Source organism: Melanaphis sacchari, unplaced genomic scaffold, assembly GCF_002803265.2.
Source record: "Melanaphis sacchari strain LSU unplaced genomic scaffold, SCAv2.0 Contig22_pilon_pilon, whole genome shotgun sequence".
NCBI classification, from domain to species: Eukaryota; Metazoa; Arthropoda; class Insecta; order Hemiptera; family Aphididae; genus Melanaphis; species Melanaphis sacchari.
Window position 1 is genome coordinate 1,203,598 of NW_020271107.1, and position 26,398 is coordinate 1,229,995.

Sequence of the window (26,398 nt, forward strand, 5' to 3'; positions counted from 1 at the left end):
CATAAAATGCTAAGCAATACTGCCAATACTATTATAATATGTTATTGAATGTAATAAATTGTACAAGTTAAATTATATAACTTATTTAATATTATTATCATTATATACATATTTTACATTATAATTTTAACATTGAACTGTATTGGTTGTAATAAATGACGACCCTCAAGCAAGATCCTATTGAATGTCACAATTTTTGTGTAAATAAATTTTTTCAACAAATAAACGAAAACAAGAAAACTGATAAATATAACTATAAAAAAAAATTATACCGATTTTTTCTCGGAAAATGCATTAATACATTATGATTTTTAATGGCTGGGCATGATATGGGTATTTGATTCGAACTCGAAATAAGTATATTATGTTCTAATATAGTGCTACTGACATTTTAAGGCTGTATTTTTTTTGTTATATTTATATCGTGATCAAATTGCCATTTTATTTATTATATGTTAACATAATACTGCAAATGTACTGGTTATTAAGGTTTTATGCTGTTTAAAGTTTAAATATCATTATAAAAAAATTAAAATATTAATACATTTGACAGAGATATACATTTATGTTATTCGTCAATGCATTATCCCGTGTTAAAAAAAAAATTAGTAAACAAATAATGAAATTTAAATTACTAAGTCAACATAATGATGACGAATACGAAATACAAACAGACCACGGAGATAAGAAATTATAATTATATTAACTACATAGTGTCTATAATTACTCTTGTACTAATTATAACTGGACTTTGCAGTATAACACATTTTAAGTTCAAAACTAACATTAGCCATAGCTAATGTTAATCATAATTAACAATATGCAAATAAATGATAAATCTGAGATCAATAACTTACGCCATAAAAACAAAGTACAGCCAACGCAATTATACATCATAAATACATTTTTAATTTCAATAACTTAAAAATGTTCGCGTTTTACAAAAAGCTAATAATTATTTTTGGTTAGAAAATTCAAAAATTTTCAAAATTGTGACGGTCATTTTATAATCTGAACAGGTGTACCAATAAAGTTATAATATTATTACTAAAATAAAATGTTGATGTACCTATTAATATTAATTACTTTTAAATCATCATTGGCCTTATAATAATTTTAAATCTATTATCGTAATCTTCGTGAAATATTATTGATGTCATAATTTTTTTATCAGGAATTTTTTGTTCAAATTTTGTAGGCGTGCTATTGAACTACGTATATTAATTGCAGTGCAGTTGCGAAATTAAAAACATAAATATACCTAATATAAAATAAAAATAAAAGAATATTATTATCTTACTGTGGCTATACGACAGACACACAAATAACAAATTTATTATCTATGGCTGTGACGCAATTGCTCAATGTTATCACTGATTACATTTTTTTTTTTTATTAAATTTTCTTCTCAAGGAAGTCAACAGAGTGCAGACGTATAAAAAATAAAATAAACTTCTATATACAACTGGATATCCAGCAGCTTACAAAATATACAAAATACAAATAATACTTTAGCATATTATTATAACATAATATACATCACACTGACACACTGTGAAATCGTATTCTGTGGCATTAAATTTCCGTATTTCCGTTATTAACTGTTTCGAGCAATATATCTGTCGTGGACTTAAAGGTTGTAATCCGCAAGTTGTAACTTGCCTATGTCGTTTGAGCGTTATTTGCATTTGTCGTTCAACGTTTCGTAGTGTATTATAACCGAACCGGCAATCACCACGACGTCTGTTTATTTACAATTTGGCAGGAACTTGCTTGTTTTTATTATTATTATTATTTTCGTGTGTGAATCGTTAATTCGTGACTCGTGAGTGCGCGTCGTTCGTGACCGAGGGCGGCGTCTGCGACGACGCACTAACGACATATCATCATCACATTGGCACTGCGATGGCCGCCGCTCGGGGTTAATCAAAACTATTCAAAACGACGCTAGTGCTGCAGCAGTGTGGTTCACTACAATCACTGGATTTTGATTTTGGACTGTGGAACGTTTCTCACGGACAAACCTAGTAGACTTCGGTCAATAGGGCAGACCATTGGAATATACACTATTGATCGTCTCGGACGGCATTAGTGTTGTAACTTGTAGTTGCGCGAGCCATCTGAATGGGAATTTGAAGATCAAAATCCGGTACGATGACGACCAACCCTCTGAAACGATTACACGAACCCGAGGACGAAAACGTCGTCGCCGCTGCCTACTCGTCAGTCGAAACCGTTACAACCACAATACTGGACTTGCCGACCGAATTGATTGAGTACATTTGTTGTTGGGACTCGTTGAAATTGATTGACGTTTTCAACTTAGCTGTTTCGCATTCCAAACTCAGTACCTGCTTGTTCCATGAACGAAACTCTTGCCTCTGGAAATCTAAATTCATACAAAAGTATATATATCTAGTTGTGCGTTGTTCTTTTTTTTACCCACTAATAATGAATATTTTATTTAATATGTTAGATATGGTCCATTAGACAATGAGGAGTATGAAGTTGTTATTGATGAACATCATACTTGGAAGGAAGAAATCATATTACGTATGAGTTTGGATAAAACTGTACCTGCTGAAATTGTACAAATGCCATGCCGATACATGAAGTTTAAAACTGTTCCATATCATATGTATCCGTTTAGTCAATACTTGAACTCGGAAAATGAAGGGCATAGATATTATGTTCTATCAGCCATTGCGGCTTATTATAAACAACTTCAGGCTAACGAATGGTATTTTTGTGGTTCAGAGAAAAGTAAAAAAATATTTGACTAATCAGCATTTATTTTTATCACTTTCAGTCGTAATGAAAATTATGATCTATTGTACATGGCACATCAATTTCTCATTTATTCTTGCCAAGTCTATTTTGGTTACAAGTTAAGACATTTCTTAAGTCTACCATCAGCAGAACAAATTGTTGAACGAGGATTTTACCTACTTGGACGTTGGTGGTGTCCTACTATCAATATACCTTATCGTGATATAAGTAAGTACACTAAAAAAAAAAATAATTATAAGCAATTTGTGATAAATGATTATAATTGTATTATATTTGTATTACTTATATTTTTCACAGACAAAAGTTTGAACAACATAGCTATTGATGTGTGTAATCGCATTCGTTCAGCTAACGCAGCTCATCCTCTATTCGACCATAAAGACTATTCGAAACAATTGGTTGAACGTGGAAAATTTAATCTTGATCATGATTTATTTGATGAAACCAGCACAATGTTTATACTTGATAATATAAGACAAATCATATTTTCTGAAGATCAACTGGTTTGTTATTGTAACCATGACTTAAATTGCTTTTTGTTGCAGCAGGTATATTTTCATCTCAATAATTTCATTATTCATAATTAATATTGGTTCAATGAATTTAACCTAGGTTATTGATCGAAGAAAAGGTTCTGTATTTTTGTTATGTGTGATATTTGAATCAGTTGCTAGACGATTAGGAGTAAAGGTCCGTTTAACAGCAACTTCTGTTCATAATTTTGTATCGTGGACATCTTCATGGCCCGGAAATAAACGTAAAAATCCTACATGCTACTTGGTAGATATTGCTGGCGGTGGTGTCATGCGTAAAGCTACAGTTTGTCCAGTCTCAGGAAAATTACCAGAACATTATAATGGAAATTCTATACTTGATGTAAGTAGATTTGTAATATAAAAAATATATTAAAACTCAAAAACTTTATACTCAAACTTGTTATAAGTTATAATAATTAATATTCTATTTTTTAATTGAGTTAAATGCCTTAATTGTAAATATTTGTAAATATTCATTGTATAAATAAATTGCTTTAGTACAATTTGAATTGTTTACACGTATACATAAAATTGTTTCTAATTTATATATATTATAATTATGATATTAAGATATTAAGTTTTGCATATTATTATATTTTTTTTTTTATTCTCAATCTCCTGGGTAAGTATTTTTTAAGATAGTAACTAATAATTCATTAAGCCTAAAGACAATTTTCAATTGATCTTTAATTTATTCAAGTTTAGGTGACCAACTTGTGCACAAGGGTGCTGAACTACTGTACGTCAGGTGTACAGACAGTATGACTCAGTGGGGGGGGGGATAACAAACGAGTGTTACCTTGTGAAAAATTATTACTCCCAAGTATTATTCTGAACTTGAATTAAATATAGATACCATTTATTTCAATTAGAGTTTTTTTTTTTTTATAACTGTGGCAGCTTGCTTTAACATTTAAGTAAAGATGGATTCTTAAACTAAAAAATACAAACTATTCAAAATTAGAAAAAAAATGTAATTTTTGAATTAGAACTTCTCAAAAACTCAAATAGTTTGAGCAAAATCATATTTGTAACATTTGAGTTAAATATAAAAAGTTCATTAAAAATGATATATTTTATTTCAATTAAAAATTCAAATTTGAAAAATAATGACCTATTCTTGCTTTTTTATATTTGAATTTCTGGAGCAATTTTATAATTATATGCAATAATTTACCCTTCAATTGTAGTTATACTGTTATCAGTACTTAAACTATCCATTAATGTAATTGTTTTAAATAATATAGATAAATAAATATATCAAATCGATGTATAAGGTTATTACTATAAACTTCCATGATTATTATTAATAGTAATAAAATATCTTAGGGTTGGATGAACAATACTTTTCTCATCAGCACAGTGCTTGAATTAGCTTCCATATTTTTGATATATTATGATATGCATTATACACAAATTTATTTTTACCATGCATTTTTTAAACAACTATTTACTTATGTTTGTTGTTAATATCAAAATAAAATAGTGCCACTATTATCATATTTTAACATATTCATAACTCGCTCTACACAGTGTCAATTGATACTGATTACACTGTCTAATTTTATACATTTTAATTTTTTTTGTTTCCAATTAAAAATTAAAATTATTTTAATATTATTTTATAACAAACGGAATGATAAATAATAATATAATACAATATTATTATTTATTGAATAATAAAATTAACTGTTTTTTTGTAATCAATAACTGTTAATATGGAGTTTATTTACCTATACGGAGATATTTTATATTGGGTGAAAAGAATACTTTTAAGCTTTAATTTATAGTGTATTATAATTAGAGCGCGGATTTCTATGCAATTGCATATTTTTTTCCTTTTAATATTTTTGGATTTTTGTCAGTTATCTCCACGAATCATCATAATTTGAAGCTAATGGTGAAATCTTTTTTTGCATATTTCTGCATATTTAAAGGTTATTGCATATTTTTGCATATTTTGGCAAAATTCAAAATTTATTGCATATTGAAGCAAAAATTTAAAAAAATTTAAAAAAGTGTATAAGATAATATTTTGACAAGTAGAATGATTTAACATTTATATCTACTCATTTGGCATTTTTAGTGATAGTCATAAAAAAAACTGAAAACTCGAAATATAACTTTACATCTAAGCTTTTCAATAATTGACGAAACGAAAGAAAAAATGCATTCTATTTCTGGATCGAAAGGTGTAACACTTACAACAAAATTAAACGAGCTTTCCAATAAAAATGAAGGTCTGAAAATTCTACGAAAAATTAATTCAGTGTTATTAAGCGAAAACGTTCAGCTCAAAGAACTTTATCAAGATCCGATAATACTAAGCTGCTTCAAATATGCCCCAATAACTTCGGTTGACGTCGAACGTTCGTTCTCAATCTTTAAAAATATGTAAACCGATAAACGATACAGCTTCACAGAAGAAAAACTTGAAATGCATATGATTATTCATTTTAATAATAAATACAATTTTAAAAATAAATTAAGTTTAGAAAATTCCCTAAATTTTTTATTATTAAGTATTTAAGTAATTAATTATTATAAGTTTTATTGTAAATTTTAAATAAATAAAAAATTCTTGCATATTTTCATAATTTTGACTGCATATTTTCATGATTTTTACTGCATATTATATGGCATATTTCGATACTTTTAAGTGCATAAAAATCCGCGCTTTAATTATAATATATTTATGATTTTTAAAAGCATATTGCTTGAATATTATTTTTCTGTATGTGATTTATGTAATTTTTAATTAATCATTAGAATATATATATATTGTATAAGAGTGTACTTAAAGTTATATAAAATCTAATATGAATAATATCTTCTAATTTGATATATTTTACATACATATATTTATTGTTAGAACATTGTTTGAGGAATAAAAACTTTAAATTCGTATTTCACTATGTTTAAAAATAATAATTTTGCCCTACCAAAAATTTACTAAGATTCGTTTAGCTATGAATTCTTTTTTACTCAGTTGAAAATATATTCTCATGCTTGATAAAAGATTTATTTTTTTATTATATTTCCTACCTAATGATATTTGTACAGATAGTTACCTAGATTTTAATTTTTAGTCAGTGTATTACATTTAATTATTTTTTTATATTTTACTATTATTTTAGTTTTTTACTCACATAATAAAAATGTTCTTGTACTATATGCATCTTATTGGAAAATCTAGCTGTGTTAATTGATTGCTATGCAACTAAATATGTAATTATTCATGATAACTGATGGTCACATTTCTCATTTATAAAAAAAAATTACAATTAGGATTTTAATGTATTTTATATATCGAGTGCTTAAATAATATGTTTATAGGCACTTTTGGAAAAGGGTTAAATGAGCTTAGTTCCTCTAAACATATGTATTTTAATTGAAGTATCAAATTATCTAATCTATGTATAGTCAACGTTGTTTAAAAAAATAAGTTTTTAAAGTTTAAACAACAGTTCATTTTTCATGTGTTTTCTATAGTAGACCCACACACATAACGTAGTATAGTTTGACTTTAATTTAGCCATAACTTTAATAATAGTATATTTTTAGTACTGATTTTAATTTTATAACAGCCCAAGTCATTATGTTAAATACTTATATTTTAATTTCTAATTTTGTTAATCATAATTCATAAGTCATAATACTATTTATTATTAGTTTATGAATTTAATAATTTATTTATAAATTATAACATAGCCTGCAATTATAAGAACTTGTAACTTTTAATTTTGTAATATTATACAATTTTTTTTATAATTTATAATATTTTCTCACCAATATTAATCTTACGACATGTAAATGGTCATTTTCAGCTATAAGGAAAAATTAAAAATTGGTTTCGAACTTCCCTGAATTTAGATAGATTTACTATTTTATTAACAATTTATTCTAATCAAGATTTATTGAATGAATAAATTGTCCAACGAATTAATCTTGATAAATTTGCAATTTCAAATCAATAGTCACAATTATAAAATATATATAAATACATATATGTTGTTTTATTAATATATTTTTCATTTTAGTACTAGATATATTATAATTTTTAATTGTGTATTAAATTTAGGAAAATGGGTGAGAAAAAATATTATGTTAAATAACATTACACTAATTAATATATTTTTTTTTGTATTTAAACAGTGGGTATGGAGGTTAAAATCCCCCCTCACAATTCTGTTTTATTTAAATGTATAAAGCTCATTTAAGTTAAAAACTGAAATTGCTTCTATGAATATCTTAATGGTATTATCTTGAGTAAATACTATTTTGGATGTATCAGAATTTATTTTACAAATGTAGGTATTGTTTATATAAGGTTTTATGTTACTTAGATAGACATCAGTTTGAATAATAAATTAAGTAATTAAAAATAAGAAGAATTAGTTAAATTTATATGTACCATGCATTTTTAAATATTTAAATTTTAGTTTCTCAAATATTTTAATGTAATGAAAAAAATCCATTTATTCAAAACTAAACTTATATTTTCTTTAAAAACTTCAAGAACAAAATTATTTTAACAAACATAAATATGTTCGTAAATATTCTTGTAAATCTATTTATTTTGCCTTGAATTCGATAAATATAATTTTAAATTCAGTTATAAGATGTACATGATTTAAAATTATATCATCAAATTGAATCTGAATAATTTTAGTAAAATACACAAAATAACTATTTCTAATTGTCCACCTAACTATTAAATTTTCCAGTAATATAATAAAAAATAAAAATTAATTATATAAGTATTACAAAAACAATGAATACAATTTATATTAGGTTTTTTTCTTGTACTTTTTAGTTGTTTTGGACATTTAGCAAAACTGTGGAGCAACTTACTATTGAAAATATGGCTACGTATAAATATGTATTGGATTTCCAAAAACTTTTAAAACCTGATGATTCTGAAGTTGAATTTAAATGTCAAAAATTCCATCAGTATTATGACTATTGTCGATGTCCTTTGCTCAGAAATCCATCTAATCCCTATGTAAGTATTCTATTTTGAAATATATTACATTTATGCCATAGATATCAGATAGTTCAGGAATTTTTATTTCTCAACATAATTTTACTATTTTCAGGCTCCTAACCATGCAGATGAGAAGAACATTATGTACACAGATGTAAGTGATAAAACTTTTTGTAATTGATAATTAAAATATTTAACATAGAATTTTTTTAATGATTAGTGGGAAGAAATTTTCCCCGCAGTACCTAAAAAACGTGGAGAGATTCATGATCCAAAATATTCAATTGGCATGATGATTGATACCATTGCTATGGGTAATAGCTCCTGTTCAAGTATCGTGACTAAACGTGGTGTGGTTGTGGGCTGGACAAGAGTTCCCAGTAACAACCCATTGCCAAATCCAACTGTATACCATGTGCTCATCAGACCTGATCATTATTTCAGTACAGCTAAATATCAAAACCCTGTTATCAAGGCGATATGGGAAGGCAGATATGGTATGTTGGAATTGTTTTTGATTTAGCTAAAAAGGTTTTATTAAGTATCAATAATTTTTTTGTTTTTCTTCTTCTTATGTTCTTTTTTATTTTAAATTTGCATGATAATATTTTCCAAAAGGGTTTATCAATAAAATAAATAAATACGATTTTCTCTATAATTTAAGATTAAATGTGTTCATTTCATCTATGATAAAAATATACATGTATGATTTTTTTTACATTAATAAAAAACAAACTTAAATAATGAAGCTATTGAAACCAATATTCACATGTTAGGTCCGATTTTTTTTTATTTGGGTTAGGTGCTATTGTCAAATAAAAGGTTTATGATACGATTAAAAGCTCAATTACTTATATAATTTATGAGATAGAAAGAAATATGGAAAATTATTTATATTTTGGACTACATAACAGTGTGTAAAAAGACATTCAATTTGATAAAGAATAAGAAAAGAGGGGAATCACATAGGAAATTAAGTCAGAAAGATAAAAATGTGCTATGAGAATAACAATGTTCATCTAAAAAGGTAGATAAATGTTATGGATGGTGCTTAATATTAGTTAGATTATTAAATTTCATCCATAAACATTATTAGGTCTATGAATATAACCTAACCATATTATATACTGCAAATGATAATTAATATTCATTATTCAGAAACTATTGATTTTTTATAAATTTTTATAGCATTAGAATATTACTAATACAATCTAAAAAATAGTTTCTAGATTATTTATAAACTTAATTTTATGTTAGGCTACTGAAAATTATAATTTTTAATGTGATAAATTTATTTTTTGTATTATTTCAATAATTTTATTGACCTACTTTAAATAATAACTTTGTTATGGACCAAATTAAATTCAAATAATTATTTAATAACCCTTTTACGCTTTCATTTTAAATAAATTTATTTGTTGTATTAACTTGATGCTATGTTGATATTACACATAAATTATATACATTTATATTAAGTATAGTTTCTGAATTATCACAAAAATGTTGTTACAGAAAAATTGCAGAGACAACTGAAACCATACGATTACAATTTCAAGAACATTGGCAAATTTTTCACACATTACAGTCATGAGTTGTGCGCTTTTGTACCCATTGATGATTTGGCGCGACTTTATCCCGATGATCTATCATACACTATAAGTAAATCATTGAACATTGACTGCAAGGTTAAACAGTTCACAGGTCCACACGTTGTTCCTAAGTATTAATTTTTTTTTTTTTTTACAAATACTTTAATATATTTTGTTTTTTCTCATTATTTAAACAGAACCTAAATTATAAATTTTAAATATATACCTAGCTATTAGTGAACAAAACCTTTTTTGGTGGAAAAATGTTATAGGACTCTAATTAATGTACTTCAACCCTGTTTGTCAAGCACATACTTTTTATCCTCTACTATCAATGTTGCTTTACTGTGTCTACTAAACACATGAAAATGACAACAATATCCTACATCAATCCTAACTATAATTTATAAGTAATAAATGTTTTATTTTATCCTAACTGAGAATTATGTCTAGTTTATTTCATTTCTAAAAAAATTATAATATGCATTATACAACATAAAGGTGACTACATTTTCAGAGTACAATGTTGGCTGCTATAAAACACTAGTTAAGAAAAAAAACTAAATAATGAATATTTAAAATAAAATATACTGAAAAAACATCTTGAAAACTTTAATTGATGCTTACATACATAAACATTTAACACTTTTGAATGATTATAATTTATAAAAATGATCATAATGACATTTACTTGTATGTAATAAATTATAATATCCTGGTTATTTTATAGGTAAATAAAATAACAAATTATTTAACAAAAATTGTAGAAAAAAAAAATATAATAATAATCAAACTTCAAATAAATCTTAATACAAAACAATATAATATGTAAATAAATGTTTTCTTTTTTTACACGTCTCAATTAGTTTGGACATTCTTTCTGTATTCTTCAAATAGTTGTTGCTTTGTTTAAACAATAAAGACTTGAAGAAATCCAAAATTTTAAATGTTTACAACTATTAGTTAATAATGTAAAAACCATATTAAAGTTCTTAAAATAAACAATTAAACTAGAATAAATGTATATTATATACAAAAAAAAAAAAAAAATAAGAACTAAATAATCGAATGATTAAATAATAAAAAAAAAAATGTTTTATAAACTACCGAACATCAAATTATTACATTTTTTTATAATAATTGAGAAACGTCTTGAGCATATTCGGTACTGGTAACAGATCAATTTTAACCTTTAAAAGTTTGCTCAACTCATTATCTTTGCGTTCACTGAGAAAGCGATATAATATCAATTCTCTAGCAGCTTCACCATCAGAATCACTTTCATGACTGTTATCACCATCAAGCAAAGAGCTTACATCAAAATTACGATTTCTTACATTATTTGCATTATCTTCATTCGATGTCCAACTTAAACGATCATCGGATGATGATTTGTTAGACGCATAATCTTCAACCACCCATAAATCACTATTTCTTCTATTGTTCAATTGGTTGTTTTGGCGATTTTTGGCTGTAGAAGATATGTTCATTCTCATTTTTTTTCTGTTTTCTGATTTTCCAGGCAATGTTTTATTTTCTTCAGAACATCCAGCTTCTGATGATTTCCTTTTAGTATCTGATTCAGTTTTCTTATGTAAACGTTTATCACATTGTTTACTTTTATTTTCTTTAGCATCATCGTCGTTATCATCATCATCGTCATAATCACAATCACCATCATTATCATTATCTTCTCTATTAGCCTCAGTTCCTGATGTTAAACTCACATCTGATAAAGCCTCAGTCTCTGATATTGATGAATTCACATCTGATATAGCCTCATTCTCTGATGTTGAACCCACATCTGATATAGCCTCATCTAAACCAGCAAACGTATCTACAATGTTCCTTAAATTAACTATTCCTCCTTCAGTGGGACCATATTGTACACGGACAAATTGACCTGATGGATCATCAATATTGAAAAATTTTTGATCATAACTTTTATTTGGCTTACATTTAGTGCGCATTTGCAGTTCGGGAAAACTTTCCTTCAAACTATCTCGTATGGATGCACGAATATTTGATCTACATAACTCTAGTAAACTCATTGGTTCAACAGGAGCTAGAAAAAAACAACTTAAATTATAATTCATGTATTTGAAACTTATTATCATATTAACTTACGGAATTTTGCAACATTCATAACATTACATTTTTCTGGTACAACAAGATCTGTAAACGATACTTCCAAAACATCAATTGTTTTCCATGAGTATTCACCTGTTCTTATTATTTTCACAAGGAACCCTTCCAATGGCATAACTAATACACCATCAACCTACACATTGATAAAAAAAGGTTATTTAATTTTATTGTTAAATTTTTACCTTTTAATAATAACAATACTTTGATAAGAGCCTTCATAAATGAAGATTCCGCTGGTGGTACTCCAGCTCCACAATAGACTCGATCATAGTAACCTACTGACAACAGCTCACAAGCATTTCCTATATAATAATATTTTTTAAATATTCGAATTAACTTTAAATTTCTACAGTACAATTGATATTGACTTATATATTAATAATAATAAATGGTGGAATTAAAATAAAAAGGAACAGATATGCTTTTTTTGGCAAAAACTAGTTCAGTCTCTTGTATCACTATTAGAAAAATAGATAACTATAACTATTATACAGAAAAAAACAACTCACACATTTATTAAAATGAATTTAAGTTATTTTATTACAAAATTTGTATTACACATATCAAATATTATAAATATTTTAAAAAGATTACCCAACGATATGATTTTTAAAAATAATTATCAAAAATATTGCGATATCAAAATACAAATAAAATTGACAGATTTATATTTATATATAAACTTTTATTACTTTTATCTACTAGATAATAAATTATGGCAAATTGTTATAAATTTTAAAGAAACATTGATGGAAAAACTGCTGGAAGAAGAAAATTCGTAAACTGAAATACCTATACATATTTTTATTATTTCCATACCTAATTTTCCACATAATATTATAAACTTAAATTTTTAATTATACATACTTTTACTTTTAAGTTAGTCCATATTATTTAGGAATTAGTATACATATAATTATACAAGGTTGTCAGCAGTAATTTTTCTTGGGGGGGGGGGGGAGCAACATACACTCCACATTATCCTCCAAAACTGTTACATAAAATACCTACAAACCCCCTAAATATTATACATGTTTAATGCATAATATTCCACTACCACATGATTATAATAAACTAGGGCATGAAGTAAAACAATGGAGGTTTAAACAAATTATTAACTGAATGAGCGGTAGGCTGTGCCCTCTCCCCACGAGTAGTTTTGTAATAATAAATATAGGCAAATCGATACCGATATCGGAAAAATTAGAATGATGTCAATAATTAAAAATATATCGTTGGCCAACACTAGTAATAACCCATTTTTTAAACAATTTATAAAACCCTTTTTTGTGTGATTAAATTAATTTATAAGTATGTACTTCTTTAATTAATATGAATAAAATATAAATTACCTTCGATGAATACAGGTTCACAAAAATCAAAATAATCAATTGCTGCAGCATCGCGTTTAAATTCTTCCAACTTTGTATATGCAATATCTATTAGAGACTTATGAATTTCAATTCCATGATTAACACCATTAACACCTACAAAAAATAAGGAAAAATGTTGACAATTCCATCTTAGAATATAAATGAATTGGTATTACAATAAATAAATATTAACATAACGCTTACCCAATAGAAGACCGGCGAGAGTACTAAAGTATCCTACTCCAGAACCAATGTTTAAAAATTTTTGGCCTTTGTGCAAATCCAAACATTCTAAAACAGTAGCATAAACACTAGGTGCAGACAAATGAACTTTATCCAATTGCCAAGCAGTGTCTCTATAGGCATTTTCTTTATTACTACTAGTATAATATAAACCACGGTCGACACACCTGAACGCTTGTTCCACATTAGTTGTGTGTATATATTCTCTCTTAATTAATGTATTAACAAGCTCATCATTGCTGTTGTTATTACGACTTGCACTTATAAATTGACCCATCTTTGTTGATTGTCAAGCAAATAATGTGTTGTAATTAACTGAAATCATAAAATAAATTCAAATTAATACTAGGTCATGAAAAAAAATTTGAAATTTGAAAACAATACACAATAATATATTGTTATTATACTGTGCATATTGAAATATGTACATTTTCTGACATGCTGAATAATCTGCAAATACGTAAGAACCCACAGACAAAGATGCATTTAATGTAAGTGCAATTAGTATTAACATTATATTTTTTTTTATTGCAAGAGTCCAACACCAGTTTTGCAAAAGTACACAATACAGAACCATGTTCACTTTGGGATCAGACCACATAGTCCATTTAATTAATAAATATTAAACACATAGTTTTACAATTTCTACACGTACCTATATATCATTTGCAATAGCAAGTTTTAGCGTGCCAACAATCGTCGACGTCTTACAAAACGCGTGAACGATTCGACGGAAATTATACGCGACAATACAAATCACCGAGATAATATTAATATATACAAAGTAATATTTGTTTATAATAATAATTATTAAAATCATAGTATCATATTAAAATTATTAATAGAGAGATTTACTACCTTTTGTGTTTATACCGTGGTGACAAGTTCGTACCTACGACGGTGTAGCGATATCGTTAGCGTCACCAAAATGATTGTCGTTATTATATCAACGTTGTCAAATGATGATGTTCACATTTCACATCATAACTGGAACGAAATACTATCGACTCTTACCGATTTAAAATAAAAGAAAATTATATAAAAAGAAATCGAACGGTATTATTATACGATAATTACAAATTACAACTATTATAAATCTACAACCTAATATCTACACAGCATTAGCCAATAGGTAATCGAGTACACTAGTATGACAAGACCAAAGCTAACAGGCGCAGCCTAAGCAGCTGATCGATGACAACATGTCGCTGAAAAACGACCGATAAATAAAAACAGACCTACATTCTACAAAACACAGGAGAATAAGTTGTTTTGACCTATCACAAGGCTCCTTTGGCAGTTTGGCAAATCAGTGAACACATCCCCACACAATTTGGTCACCGGGAAATCCGCTATGCGGTACACACTACACTGTATAACACGTCCTAGGAGCATAATTGCCGAAACAAAATGTAAATACTAAATATTATTGTGTATTTTGACTATTAACTACTTCTTATCTTTATACCGTGGTACAGCTCCTTCAGCTGCTTTGGAGAACATGAGTGCAGGTAGATTCCTTCGATAATCAACCACAGTTAGGGTGGTCACCTGTGATTGGTCGCTTTTTTTTTTTTTTTGGAAATTGTTTTTTTTTTGCTCGGTCCACATATACAGATATAAATACTATGTGTTTATCCCAGCATGGCGAGTTATATCTATAAGTTCACGTTATTTATTTTTCTTTACATAAAATATTTTTTTCAATATTATTGAGAAATAATATATTCACACGCTTTCTAGTGGTTTAATTTCCAACCAAGGCTAAACTAGTTAAAATGCCGTATAGCTGTACTACCGTTAGTGGTTTTTTTGATTTTGTGCTTTTGTTACAGTTTGAAGTAGGTACCTATAGATATTTTTTAATTATTATTTTTACATAATTAAATGTAAGTATTAGTATATAATAAAGTTTTTATTACTTATAATATTGTTAAGTCATAATTATTATTATCTCATTAAAAAGAATGTCTAATAAATAAATTAAAATTGCTTGAAAATAAATAATTTATTAATTTAATTATTCATTTTTGTAGAAATATGTTCATAAACAAAAAAGATTTGAAATAGCTAATACTCTATTTAATAATTAAACGGACAATTTACTTTTTGACAAAGAGTATACTTTTGGTGATTTTCCACAACGAACTGTTATTTAAATTGAACGGTTGATATTTTTCTTTGAAAAATTTAACCATGTTTTATTCACTTTTTAATTAAATTAAATAAACTAAATATTTAATATTTAACAATCGTTTATCAGTAAAAAAGTTGAACCTTTAATTTTTTTACATTAGTTTTAGATGTGAGAAGAGAGTTTTATATTTTGAATTTTTAGTTGTACTTTTTAAGTATAATATAGGTTATAAATTTCAGCATGAATCGAAGTCTTTGGATTGTAAAATACCAAAATAATGTTCGGCTGTGGTTTTTGACATCATATCTATAGATCAGGAGCGGCCAAACAGTCGATTGCGATCGACCGGTCGATGGTAAACGACTTTAAAGTCGATCGTGCTAGAATTTATTTTTAGGCTACGCACACGAAAATTAATTATGATGGTATAGTAACTTAATAATAATAATAAATGTTTTATCGAAGTCGATCCTCAAAGGTAAAGTATATTTTTAGTAGATCTTGGCCGAAAAAAGTTTGACCGTCCCAGCTATAGATGATAGGATGTTGACAAAGGTCAGATTTTTCTGTTATTTTCGATCAATAATTATTGTATATTTAAAGATAAGTTATAAATATATCAATCATAAATCTAGGTATAAAGGCAATGATAAAGTACTTTTTATTTTCAGCAATTTATATACCTTATTCGAAGAATAAATTTAACACATTGAAAAAACAACTGCTTAATGCTCTCCCGTACCTCCCATGCGCACGCACTTAGTTATTGGTTGACACTTATTATTCTTATTGGATAATGGTATCCATAAAAAATATACTACATATGTATAGATTCATTACGCTAGTTTTTTAAAATCGTTTGTGATGTATACTCAATTAATAGAAAACGCTATCTGAAATAACGTTGATTGTTTTCTATGTTGTGTTTTTTTTTTTTTTTTTGGCCTTAAAATTAAGTGTACAACATACTTTGTGTAGTACAAAAAATGAAATGTGTGCTACGAAATTCAAAAGTGTGTTGCAAACAATGTTTTTTTCTATATTATTATTATTATTCATTTTACATTACTTGTTATAACTCTTTAATTAAAATTTAGTATGTAGTACGAAAAATTGAAAATTTTAGGCGCTGGACTGATGAATATAATACCGTATTTATACTTAATGAACATTTTTGATTTCTCTACATTAATAACCATTTTTTAATTCTTCCCCTATTTTTTAACAGTACTACAGCCTACAGGAGCGTTTCATTGTAAACGATGCTGCGCCGGCGCATATTAATATTTTGTGAATGTTTGATAAAAATGTGATTAATCATTTAAATTGAAAATAAACATAGATCATGTTCAAAACTAAAACTAATTCGTCAATTTTTCTACTATTTAAATTATTGTTAATTAAAATAAATTTCCAAATAAGTGTGTTTCTAAATTTTAAAATTGTATGGTTTTTAAAGCAATAAGTATTTAACACTTAATTTTTTGATTTATTAAGTAGTTTTCTATTTTAACTATATTCAAGGATTGTAATCTACAATTAAACAGGTATTAATTTAAGTAAGCTATTTATATCACCGATTAGGTATATTATGAATTTTATTTTCATTCTATCTGTTTATTTTATAAGATAGATTTTGTTAAAATAAAAATAACTGAAAATGTATTAGATAAAATATCATTGATTTTAAAATTCAAATAGTATTTATTATTTCTACTGGTTTAAATATACAAACATTTAATAATATAATATAAAGACAGTACAATGAATGTAGTTATGGCATTATGCTATTTAAAATCAATATTTCTAGTAGTATTATGAAGAAACTAATTATTTGCTAAAATAAAAAAAATATATGAATACAATACAACCAATATATAATAAAGTTATAAGATTATATCATTTTAAAGTCATTATTTTTGGTATAGTATTATAAACAAATCAATTATTTACCTATTTTACTATATTATGTACAATTGTACATATAACTTTTCATTTGTTTTAATAAAACTTAAATTACCTCGGTATAGATAATATATAAATTACAACATACGCACATGTTTATTGTTTACTTGCATTGGATTCACAATAATGTTGGGTTAAGTAGGGTGGGGGGTTTAGGGTGGTGTCTTTTTTATGGTCAAAATCTATGAGAATTTAGTGCCTACTTTTTTTTTTTATTTTTTTTTTTTGATAGTCTATAAATGTAAGTCATTCACCGAGTTTTAACTCCTAAGTCTGAGTGACTCTCATCCAGGATTGTCCAAGGATTCACAATAAGCCAAACTATGTCGAATCTAATCAGTGCTAACAATTCCTCACTTAATTTTTTTTATGTACATTATATAGTTTTGTGTTGGGTACCTAGCGTTTTCTTTGTTTCTCTAAATCATATTATAATACTATAATACTTGTTTTTCTATTCCTATCACTGAGGCATAGGTAAAAATCGATTTTTATTTCACGTTTTCATCCCCATTCATTTCAAGACTCAAACAAATATTATAACCAAGATATATGAATATTGAATAGCATAATATGAAGTATAAATACTGTTTTATAAGCAGTTAATTATGACAAAATAATTGAATTTTTTTGCATTCAACTTACAATGAGTACCTCCTAACCATTATTCTTTCTATACTCTTGTGCATGATTTATTAATATATCATCGACATAGTTATATCAATACTAATGGTTAAGAAAATATTATTATTTACACTAGTTTGTAATATGTGTAGCCGTAGCTTAGTCGTAACTCGTACTTTATAGTTGTTATTTCGATAAATCGTTCAGTTGTGCTCATTTGTGCACGTCTTGTGTAATGTGCATCAGTTTAAAAAGTATTCTATGATCATTGTTCTTTACTCCATGATATTTTGTTCTCTCGGCACCACTCATGTTACCAACAACTATACCAATAAATTACATTTTTTATCATTCAACTCGTCTTCGTCTATGGTTAATGTATATAGAATTTTCCAGTGACTTTATTTTTATTAGTTATATTAGTAAACACTAAATATTCAAATGAAAATTTTAAAATAATTAATGATACTAATACATAATAAATTCATTTTTAACTTTCTTTACTCGCTCTTATTTTCGATTTTTACATATTTATTTTATAGAACAAATTTAAAATGAGAAATATATTGTATTTTAAAATTCTTTATTTTTATTGTGCTTGAAGTTCATGGAAACTTCTTGATGAATTATCATGTTTACATGTAAGTTGAAATATAATGAACACCTTATATTTAATAATAATAGTATATTTTATAATAAGGCAATAAAAAAAAAAATATATATATATATAAACATTTATTCATTCTTAATTTTTTAATTTTTTAATAGAATTTAGAATTTTTTTTTCTTCACAAATAGTTTAATTCAATAAATATTATTTATTCTTCTTATTACCTATATCTAATATTTGAATTTCAATCAAAATACATACTAAAATGTATTATGAAATCATTCATTTTTGGCAAGTATGTAAATAATATTTATTTATAATTACCTAAGTATCTAATTATATTTATGTTACATTAGTGACTTAATTTGCATTTTTAATATTTTAACTGATTTTAAAATTTATTATTTTATTTTTATTTTAAACTACTATTGTTTAATTTGTAATATTTTTATCATAATCTTGTAGTTTTAAAATGTTAAAAACCTATTTAGCTATTTAAAATTTATATTGTAAAATATGTTTTGAATTACATGGTTAAAGTGATGGTAACATGTTTTAGTATTAGCATATTAGAAATATTATTAATTATGCTTGTACATTTAAAGTGAGATAATAATTTTTTATTAACTATCTTTAATTTAAAATTTACCAAGTATTCAATATAAGTAAAAATTAGTTTAATTAATATGAATGTTTGATATAAGAAATTATAATATATTTAAGTTTATTAAAATGTCTGGGGATTTGTATGTTTTTAAAAAGCTGTCAATCATTTGAAAATTTATTCCAATTTTAGCTCTTTAAATAAAGAGAAAAGGTAACTATGATGATGATGTAGATAGTAATGTGTATAAAGTTTTGTTCAAGTTAGAAAATTGAGCAATAACAATATGGCGAGATTTAAGAACTATTTTTTATATTAGGTGTTAAAACTTGAAACAAATACTCTAATGTTAACTTTATATCTAAATATTATTTATTTAAAATTTAGAAGTCATTGAATTTTATATACATGCTTTTTTTGAGTAATTTTAAAATATATATTTGTTTTATTTTATGTAGTGGATTAGAATATATATAACTTTTAAACATACAATATATTATGTATAATTTTGTATGTTAGAATGTCAATTACTTTGACTGAAGCCTGGAAGGTATAAAAAAAATTTTACAGTACAGTTTTAACATTTTTTTAGCTTAATAACAATTGATTGGTTGAGCTATCCAATTTATTTGGTGTATAAATATAGTGTAGTTTAGAAACTTAGAAAAACAATTAAAAGTTGGGTAATATATCGATAGTGCAGAAGAAAATTGATAGCCTAAAATTTACTACATATTTAATAACTATTTTATTTAATCATTTTTAAAATGATATGTTACTAATTTAATTCTAAATAAAAATTTAAAAAAATAACGTTGGTACTAATTTTTTTGTAATTGTTATGGTTCTGATAAAATAAGTGAATTATTTTTGTACCTTAAATATTTTTTGTTAATAGAATATATTATATTAATATTATTTTAATATTTAAAAACATTTTTTTAGGGTTTATATGATATTCTTACTGAAAAAAACATGGAAAAATCTGATGAAAATATAGAAACCATTATGGATGTAGATTCATTCGAAGATCATGATTCATTGCTATATAGTGGTTATGATAATACTAGTGAAACTAATTTTCAATATCCTGTGGATAATGAATCACTAATGATAATTGAAGACGACGATGATTCAGTGGGTGATATGAGTAATAGTGATATTGTAGATGAGAGAAAACAGTTGAATGTACCTACTTCAATTAAATTGTTAGAGCAAAAATATACTGTAAGTGATGATTTTCAAGATGATTCTGAAAATGATTCAGACCCAGAAATATATGAGCAGTTGGTTTCAATAAATAAAAATACTATTAAAAATATAAACTCAATAACAAAACAAGAAGTAAATGATTCTTTAAATGTAAAGAAATTATTTATTCCAAAAAATGACTCTTCTTTTGCCAAATTAAATCCTTCGGTAAAATCTAATCGAATTAGATTAGCATCTGAAGCTTCATTTAACAGGCAAAATACTACAACAGATTTAAAACCAGAGTCGTCGAATAATAGTTTTTACAAACTTACATCTTCAAAAAGTTTAAAATCAAATGTTTTAATAATTCCACATAATGGTATGAGCTACATGATAACCAATAGTACATCTAAAAAAAATCCATCGATGAAATCTAGTTATAATTTACCATCTACATTAAAAGCACCAAGTATTGTAGTTACACCAAATGAACAAAATAAACAATTTACAGTTATATCATCGACAGCTATATCAAGTGGTGAAAAAAAAGAAGAGTCTAACTTTATAGATCGGATAGAACAACAAACTGGTGAAAAAAATAAAATGGTACCAGATCAAGAACAGGTACCTATTAATTTAAAAAGTGTATTCAAACAAACCACTAATTATACTAAACAAAAAAAGGCAACAAATCCTACTCCAAATGGACATAAAGTTGGTGATTTTTTTCGTCTAGGAAATTCATATAAATTGGCCAATAATCAGGAAACTAGAAATGTTCAACATAAAATAGTACCTACACCTGTTAAGTCTTCTTGGAGTAAAATGTCTAAAACAATTGATTTAACCGTCGAAAGTAAAACTAAAAAGTGTATTCCTCACACTGTTACAAGTAAAGAATTAATAGAAAAGAATGTAAGGTTTTTTGTTAAAAACGGTAATGCTTATCGTAAAAAAAAAAATCTTACAACAACCGGGATTATTGATCTATCATCAGATAGTCCACCATTAAGTTCTACTAGCTATGGTTAGTATTAATTATTATTTTAAATCCATTTTCGTTTTTTTGTAAATTACTTTTTGATTATTTAAATTCAGATAAAATTACTAAAAATGATAATAAAACAATTCATTCACCATCTTCAAACTCTCAATGCAAATCGAAAGCAAAAATGAACCACTTTGAAATGCTAAAAAATAGTGGTGATAATTCAAATGGATCTAGTGATGAAATATTAGAATCAAATTCTAGTAAAACTGAAACATCAAAGGTATTATTTTTTATGATTTTTTAAGCTAAATGAAATTCTGTTTATACATATTTTTATTATTTTTTAGAATTTAAATACAAAAAGAACAGTTGAAAAAAATTTGAATAAAAATAAAGTAATATTGCCTGAAGAAATTATTAATTTAAGTGATCTAAGCGATTCTTCCAATGAAGGTAAAATAGAAATATGATTTTATAGACTGTTTAAAAATACATATTTGAAATTTTTATTTTCAGAAAATGACGATACATCTGATCAGTTTATTTCTTGCAAATATGAATATTGTGATACATTAGTATATGAACCTGAATTGATTGATGATTTATATTGTAGTTTAACATGTAAAAATTTAGATATGAAAAAAATACTAACTTATGAAAAAAATATTATCAATAAAACTACAAATTTATCAAAAACATCTACAGTTAATAGAAAACATTTATTAACAAAATTAGAAAATAGAATAAATAAGAGGAAACAATTGCTGACAACTTCTTGTTCAGAGGATTCGGTTAAAGAAAATGATGATTTTGATGAACAATTGATAAATTTTTTTAATAAACCATCAATAGAAGAAAATAAATCTCCTTCAGAATTATCTTTACCAATTAATTCTCCAAAAGCAATAGATAATGATGATGATGAAGATGATGATGATGATGATGATGATGATGATGATGATGATGATGACTATTTTGATCTTAAAGTATACTTTTATAAATAACAATGTTATTTTGTATTAATAACTTATATTTTATTTTAGCCTTTTATAGAAGACAAAGATGTATTAAAATATATGGTTGAAATGCAATTGAAATCTGCTCCTAAAAAATTATTTGATAGACCTTTTCCATCTGAGAAGAACTTATTTGTAGTAGGACAAAAACTTGAAGGTATTGATCCCAAACATGAAGCATTATTCTGTGTAATGACTGTATCAGAAGTTTGTGGTAATTATAAATTTAATTTAATTTGGTATTGTAGATGTAAATAAAATGTTACATTGAGGATAGTTAAGCTCTATCATCTTTTTTATAAAATAATACACCTATTAAAAATATCTGGTTTGACTTCAAATATTTTAATAATTCTATTATTTTTTTATATACAATACTATACTAAATGAATTTTTTGTTGGATTTCAAAAAAATAATTTTTTAATGATTACGTATCAATATTTATAGTTTTTTTTCAATGGTTAGTTACCCTAAATCTCTGAATGGTTTTTTTAGTATTTTCAATATTATTCATTTTTTCAGTCTGCATGAGAGAAAGCTACCCTTCACAAGTAGTAAAATTGATTGACAAAGTTATTACTACATTAGACAATTTTGAAAGACTTTTTGAGAGTTATTAATTACACGTTAATTTTTTAGTGTAATATTACATATAATTTTAATTTTGTTATTGAAATTACCAATAATACTGTATAAAACAACATAGAAAGAGTATAGAATTGAGTGCATTGTATGCTGTTGAAAACATTAAATATACTGATAAATTATGGAGCTAACCTCCTCAAGTTATTTTATATTTGCATCTATGCTTGTATCCTTAATTTGGTAATAACATTTTACTTGATTTTATTATTTGTTTTGTATGTTTATACTTATTTTAGGATATCGCATTAAATTACATTTTGATGGTTATCCAGATGACTATGATTTTTGGGTAAATGCAGATTGTCCAAATTTATTTCATCCAGGGTGGTGTAAAATGAATTCACGGATTCTACAACCACCAAATAATTATGGAAATGAATTTAATTGGATTAGTTATCTTAGAGAGTGTCAGGCTTTACCAGCTCCAAAACGCAATTTTTTTTCTACTATAAATATCAATGTAAGTGACAGTGAATTACTATTTTATACTAGTAAAGATGAGTGATCTTTAACCTGCAAATTAACCCACTTGGTGACTGATAATATAGGTGTTTTAAATTTTAAAATGAAATTATATTCATAATTAAAATTCAATCTTTTTTATAAGTTATTTAAATAAAAAAATTCACTTAGTTGATTTTCACATAGAAAATCCTATAGTTTCATTTATTCTCTTCTTTTTTTATGTGCTTATTTTCCTATCGATTGGAGGCATTGTTCATAGAAATGAACTATTGGAACTTGAGAAATATTGTTTAAATAGAAATAACTTTTCTTCTATGTTCATAAACTTTTATATACTGTGCAAATTTTATTAAGATATTAAATTATATTATTTTATTGTGTGTTTAGTTATAATAATTATTTATCATTAAACAATTAATAAATATAACATTAATCTTATGTATAATTTTCATTATTTTCTCAGTTTGAATTATATTTATAAAATATATTATGTATTTTTTGTGCATAGAATAATGAAAATCAACATAAATTTCGTATCGGAGATAAATTAGAAGCATTAGATAAATTAACTCGTACACTTCCAAAACAATTAATATGTGTTGCCACTATTGCTGATACCTTGGGTAATCGTATTCGTATTCATTTTGATGGATGGTCAGATGATTTTGATTATTGGACGGATATTACATCAACTAATATACATCCAATATGGTGGTGTGATAACAATGGTCGAATTTTGTCTCCGCCAAGTGGTTATAACGGTTAGTTTTAATTTTGAACATAACTTAATTTATTTTAAAATATTAAAAATTTTTAGACATGAAAGGAAGAAACCCCTTTAATTGGACTGTATACTTAAAAGAAACAAATAGTAATCCTGTACCTGAAGATGCATTTGTCCGCAGACCATTACGAGACTTTTCTAATAAAATGATGATTGAGGTTATTGATCTTGTTGTTCCAAAATTATTAAGAATTGCTAGGGTAGTAGATGTCAGAGGTGATGAACTAAAAATTGTTTATGATGGATTTGATGATAATTATGCATACTGGGTTGAAGACGATAGTCCAGATATTCATCCTGTTGGATGGTCAGCAAAGACTAACCATCCGATTGAACTACCTCCAGGTATAAATTTACCAATTATATATATTAAATATAAATAAGTTAATAAATTTAGTTTCCTCTCTTATGTAATTTTTAATTAATTATAGACAAATGACTAATGTAATAAGTGAACATATTAATAAGTTTAAGTTTGACCATTGACTCTTTATTTAATTAATAGTTTTATGTAATTTTTAGTATTGACATTATAATAGCTATTTTTTTATTTAAAATAACCTAACCATGTTTCTATGTCATGTATCATTATTTATTTATTTTTATATAAATTTTAAGCACCTAATACACTTTGGAATTGCAATATCCGTGGTTGTAGAGGTTATGGAAATTCTTCAAATAGATTGAAAAACGATCATGTTGAATTAAAAGATTGCCCATATGAAATGGATTCATGGAAAACAGCTGTAGCTGGGTTGGCTAAGATGTCTGATCGATTAAAAGCTAGTAATGTTTCAATATCTACAACATTGAAAAAGTAGTATTAATTTTTAATTTTTAAATATTTTGTATTGATTTAACCAATTTAAATAAATAATTCTTTTATAGTTCAAAATCTAAAAACAATAGACATCATAATGATGAAAATAAAGAAAAAAACAGAATGAATATAGAAAATAAAAATTTGTTTAAGATCAAAGAAAAAATAAATGAAAGAAGGTAAGACAACTTATATACTTCTTAAGTTATAAGTGTCATAGATTTAATTGTAATTGATTTCATTAAAAATAGTTTTAATTTTTTAGATTAAATCTTATGTTAGACACAAATAATATTGAACCAGAATGTGATTCTGATAGTAAAACTTCATTTCATAATAACATTCCAAGTAGCAATGACAAAAAGTTGCGCAAGGCACTTGGTTTGTCTCTTGTGGGATATAATTTAGGCTCAGTTTTTATGGAACCACAACGCAATTATTGGACCAGACATAATGCTCAACTAGGTATACCATTATTCAATACTACTGATGCAAGAAAATGGTCTATTCAAGAAGTGGCTTCATATGTTAAAAAAGTGGTTGCAACGTATACTTCAATAAGTCCTAATACCAATGAAGAAATCAGTATATCTGATCGGTTCATTGATCAAGTATAGATATATTATTGTGTTTATTGCCATTTAATAAATGTTTTAAGTGACTATTTTGTATAGGAAATCGATGGCGAGTCATTTCTAATGTTAAATCAAGATGATATAATGAATATATTAAAAGTTCCATTTGGTCATGCATTGAAAATAACTAATGCCATTATACTATTAAGACAACGAACCTCTGGATTTGATTTATTTGACTTTCCTCAACTTTAAAATATTGACTTTGACTAATAATTTGAAATTATAATTCATGCCTCAA

At 25.6% G+C, this 26,398-nt stretch overlaps 3 protein-coding genes across 4 annotated transcripts; 2 read left to right on the plus strand and 1 right to left on the minus strand.

Annotated features, from left to right (window-relative positions):
- Positions 1-1,402: 1,402 nt before the first annotated feature.
- Positions 1,403-10,345, plus strand: LOC112594493. The gene is made up of 9 exons (XM_025339298.1): positions 1,403-2,405; positions 2,477-2,740; positions 2,810-2,997; positions 3,088-3,338; positions 3,403-3,666; positions 8,143-8,331; positions 8,426-8,467; positions 8,534-8,810; positions 9,826-10,345. Exons 1-9 carry the CDS (start codon positions 2,155-2,157, stop codon positions 10,038-10,040), a joined length of 1,941 nt encoding a protein of 646 aa, XP_025195083.1. The 5' UTR covers positions 1,403-2,154; the 3' UTR covers positions 10,041-10,345.
- Positions 10,346-10,976: 631 nt separating this feature from the next.
- On the minus strand, positions 10,977-15,082 carry LOC112594494. Of its 2 annotated transcripts, none has more exons than XM_025339299.1 (6): positions 14,525-15,082; positions 13,628-13,981; positions 13,403-13,537; positions 12,252-12,352; positions 12,030-12,183; positions 10,977-11,967 (listed from the first exon to the last, which is right to left on the minus strand). In XM_025339299.1, exons 2-6 carry the CDS (start codon positions 13,941-13,943, stop codon positions 11,024-11,026), a joined length of 1,650 nt encoding a protein of 549 aa, XP_025195084.1. In that variant the 5' UTR covers positions 13,944-13,981; positions 14,525-15,082; the 3' UTR covers positions 10,977-11,023. The 2 variants fall into 2 exon arrangements, with proteins under 2 accessions (XP_025195084.1, XP_025195085.1); XM_025339300.1 differs by lacking the exon at positions 14,525-15,082 and adding an exon at positions 14,322-14,466.
- A 296-nt stretch (positions 15,083-15,378) lies between these two features.
- On the plus strand, positions 15,379-26,398 carry LOC112594399. The gene is made up of 13 exons (XM_025339160.1): positions 15,379-15,507; positions 20,552-21,827; positions 21,899-22,071; positions 22,139-22,244; positions 22,308-22,777; positions 22,835-23,021; positions 23,690-23,913; positions 24,427-24,679; positions 24,736-25,047; positions 25,321-25,519; positions 25,591-25,701; positions 25,788-26,133; positions 26,197-26,398. The coding sequence occupies exons 1-13, from the start codon at positions 15,445-15,447 to the stop codon at positions 26,350-26,352; spliced, it is 3,876 nt and encodes a 1,291-aa protein (XP_025194945.1). The 5' UTR covers positions 15,379-15,444; the 3' UTR covers positions 26,353-26,398.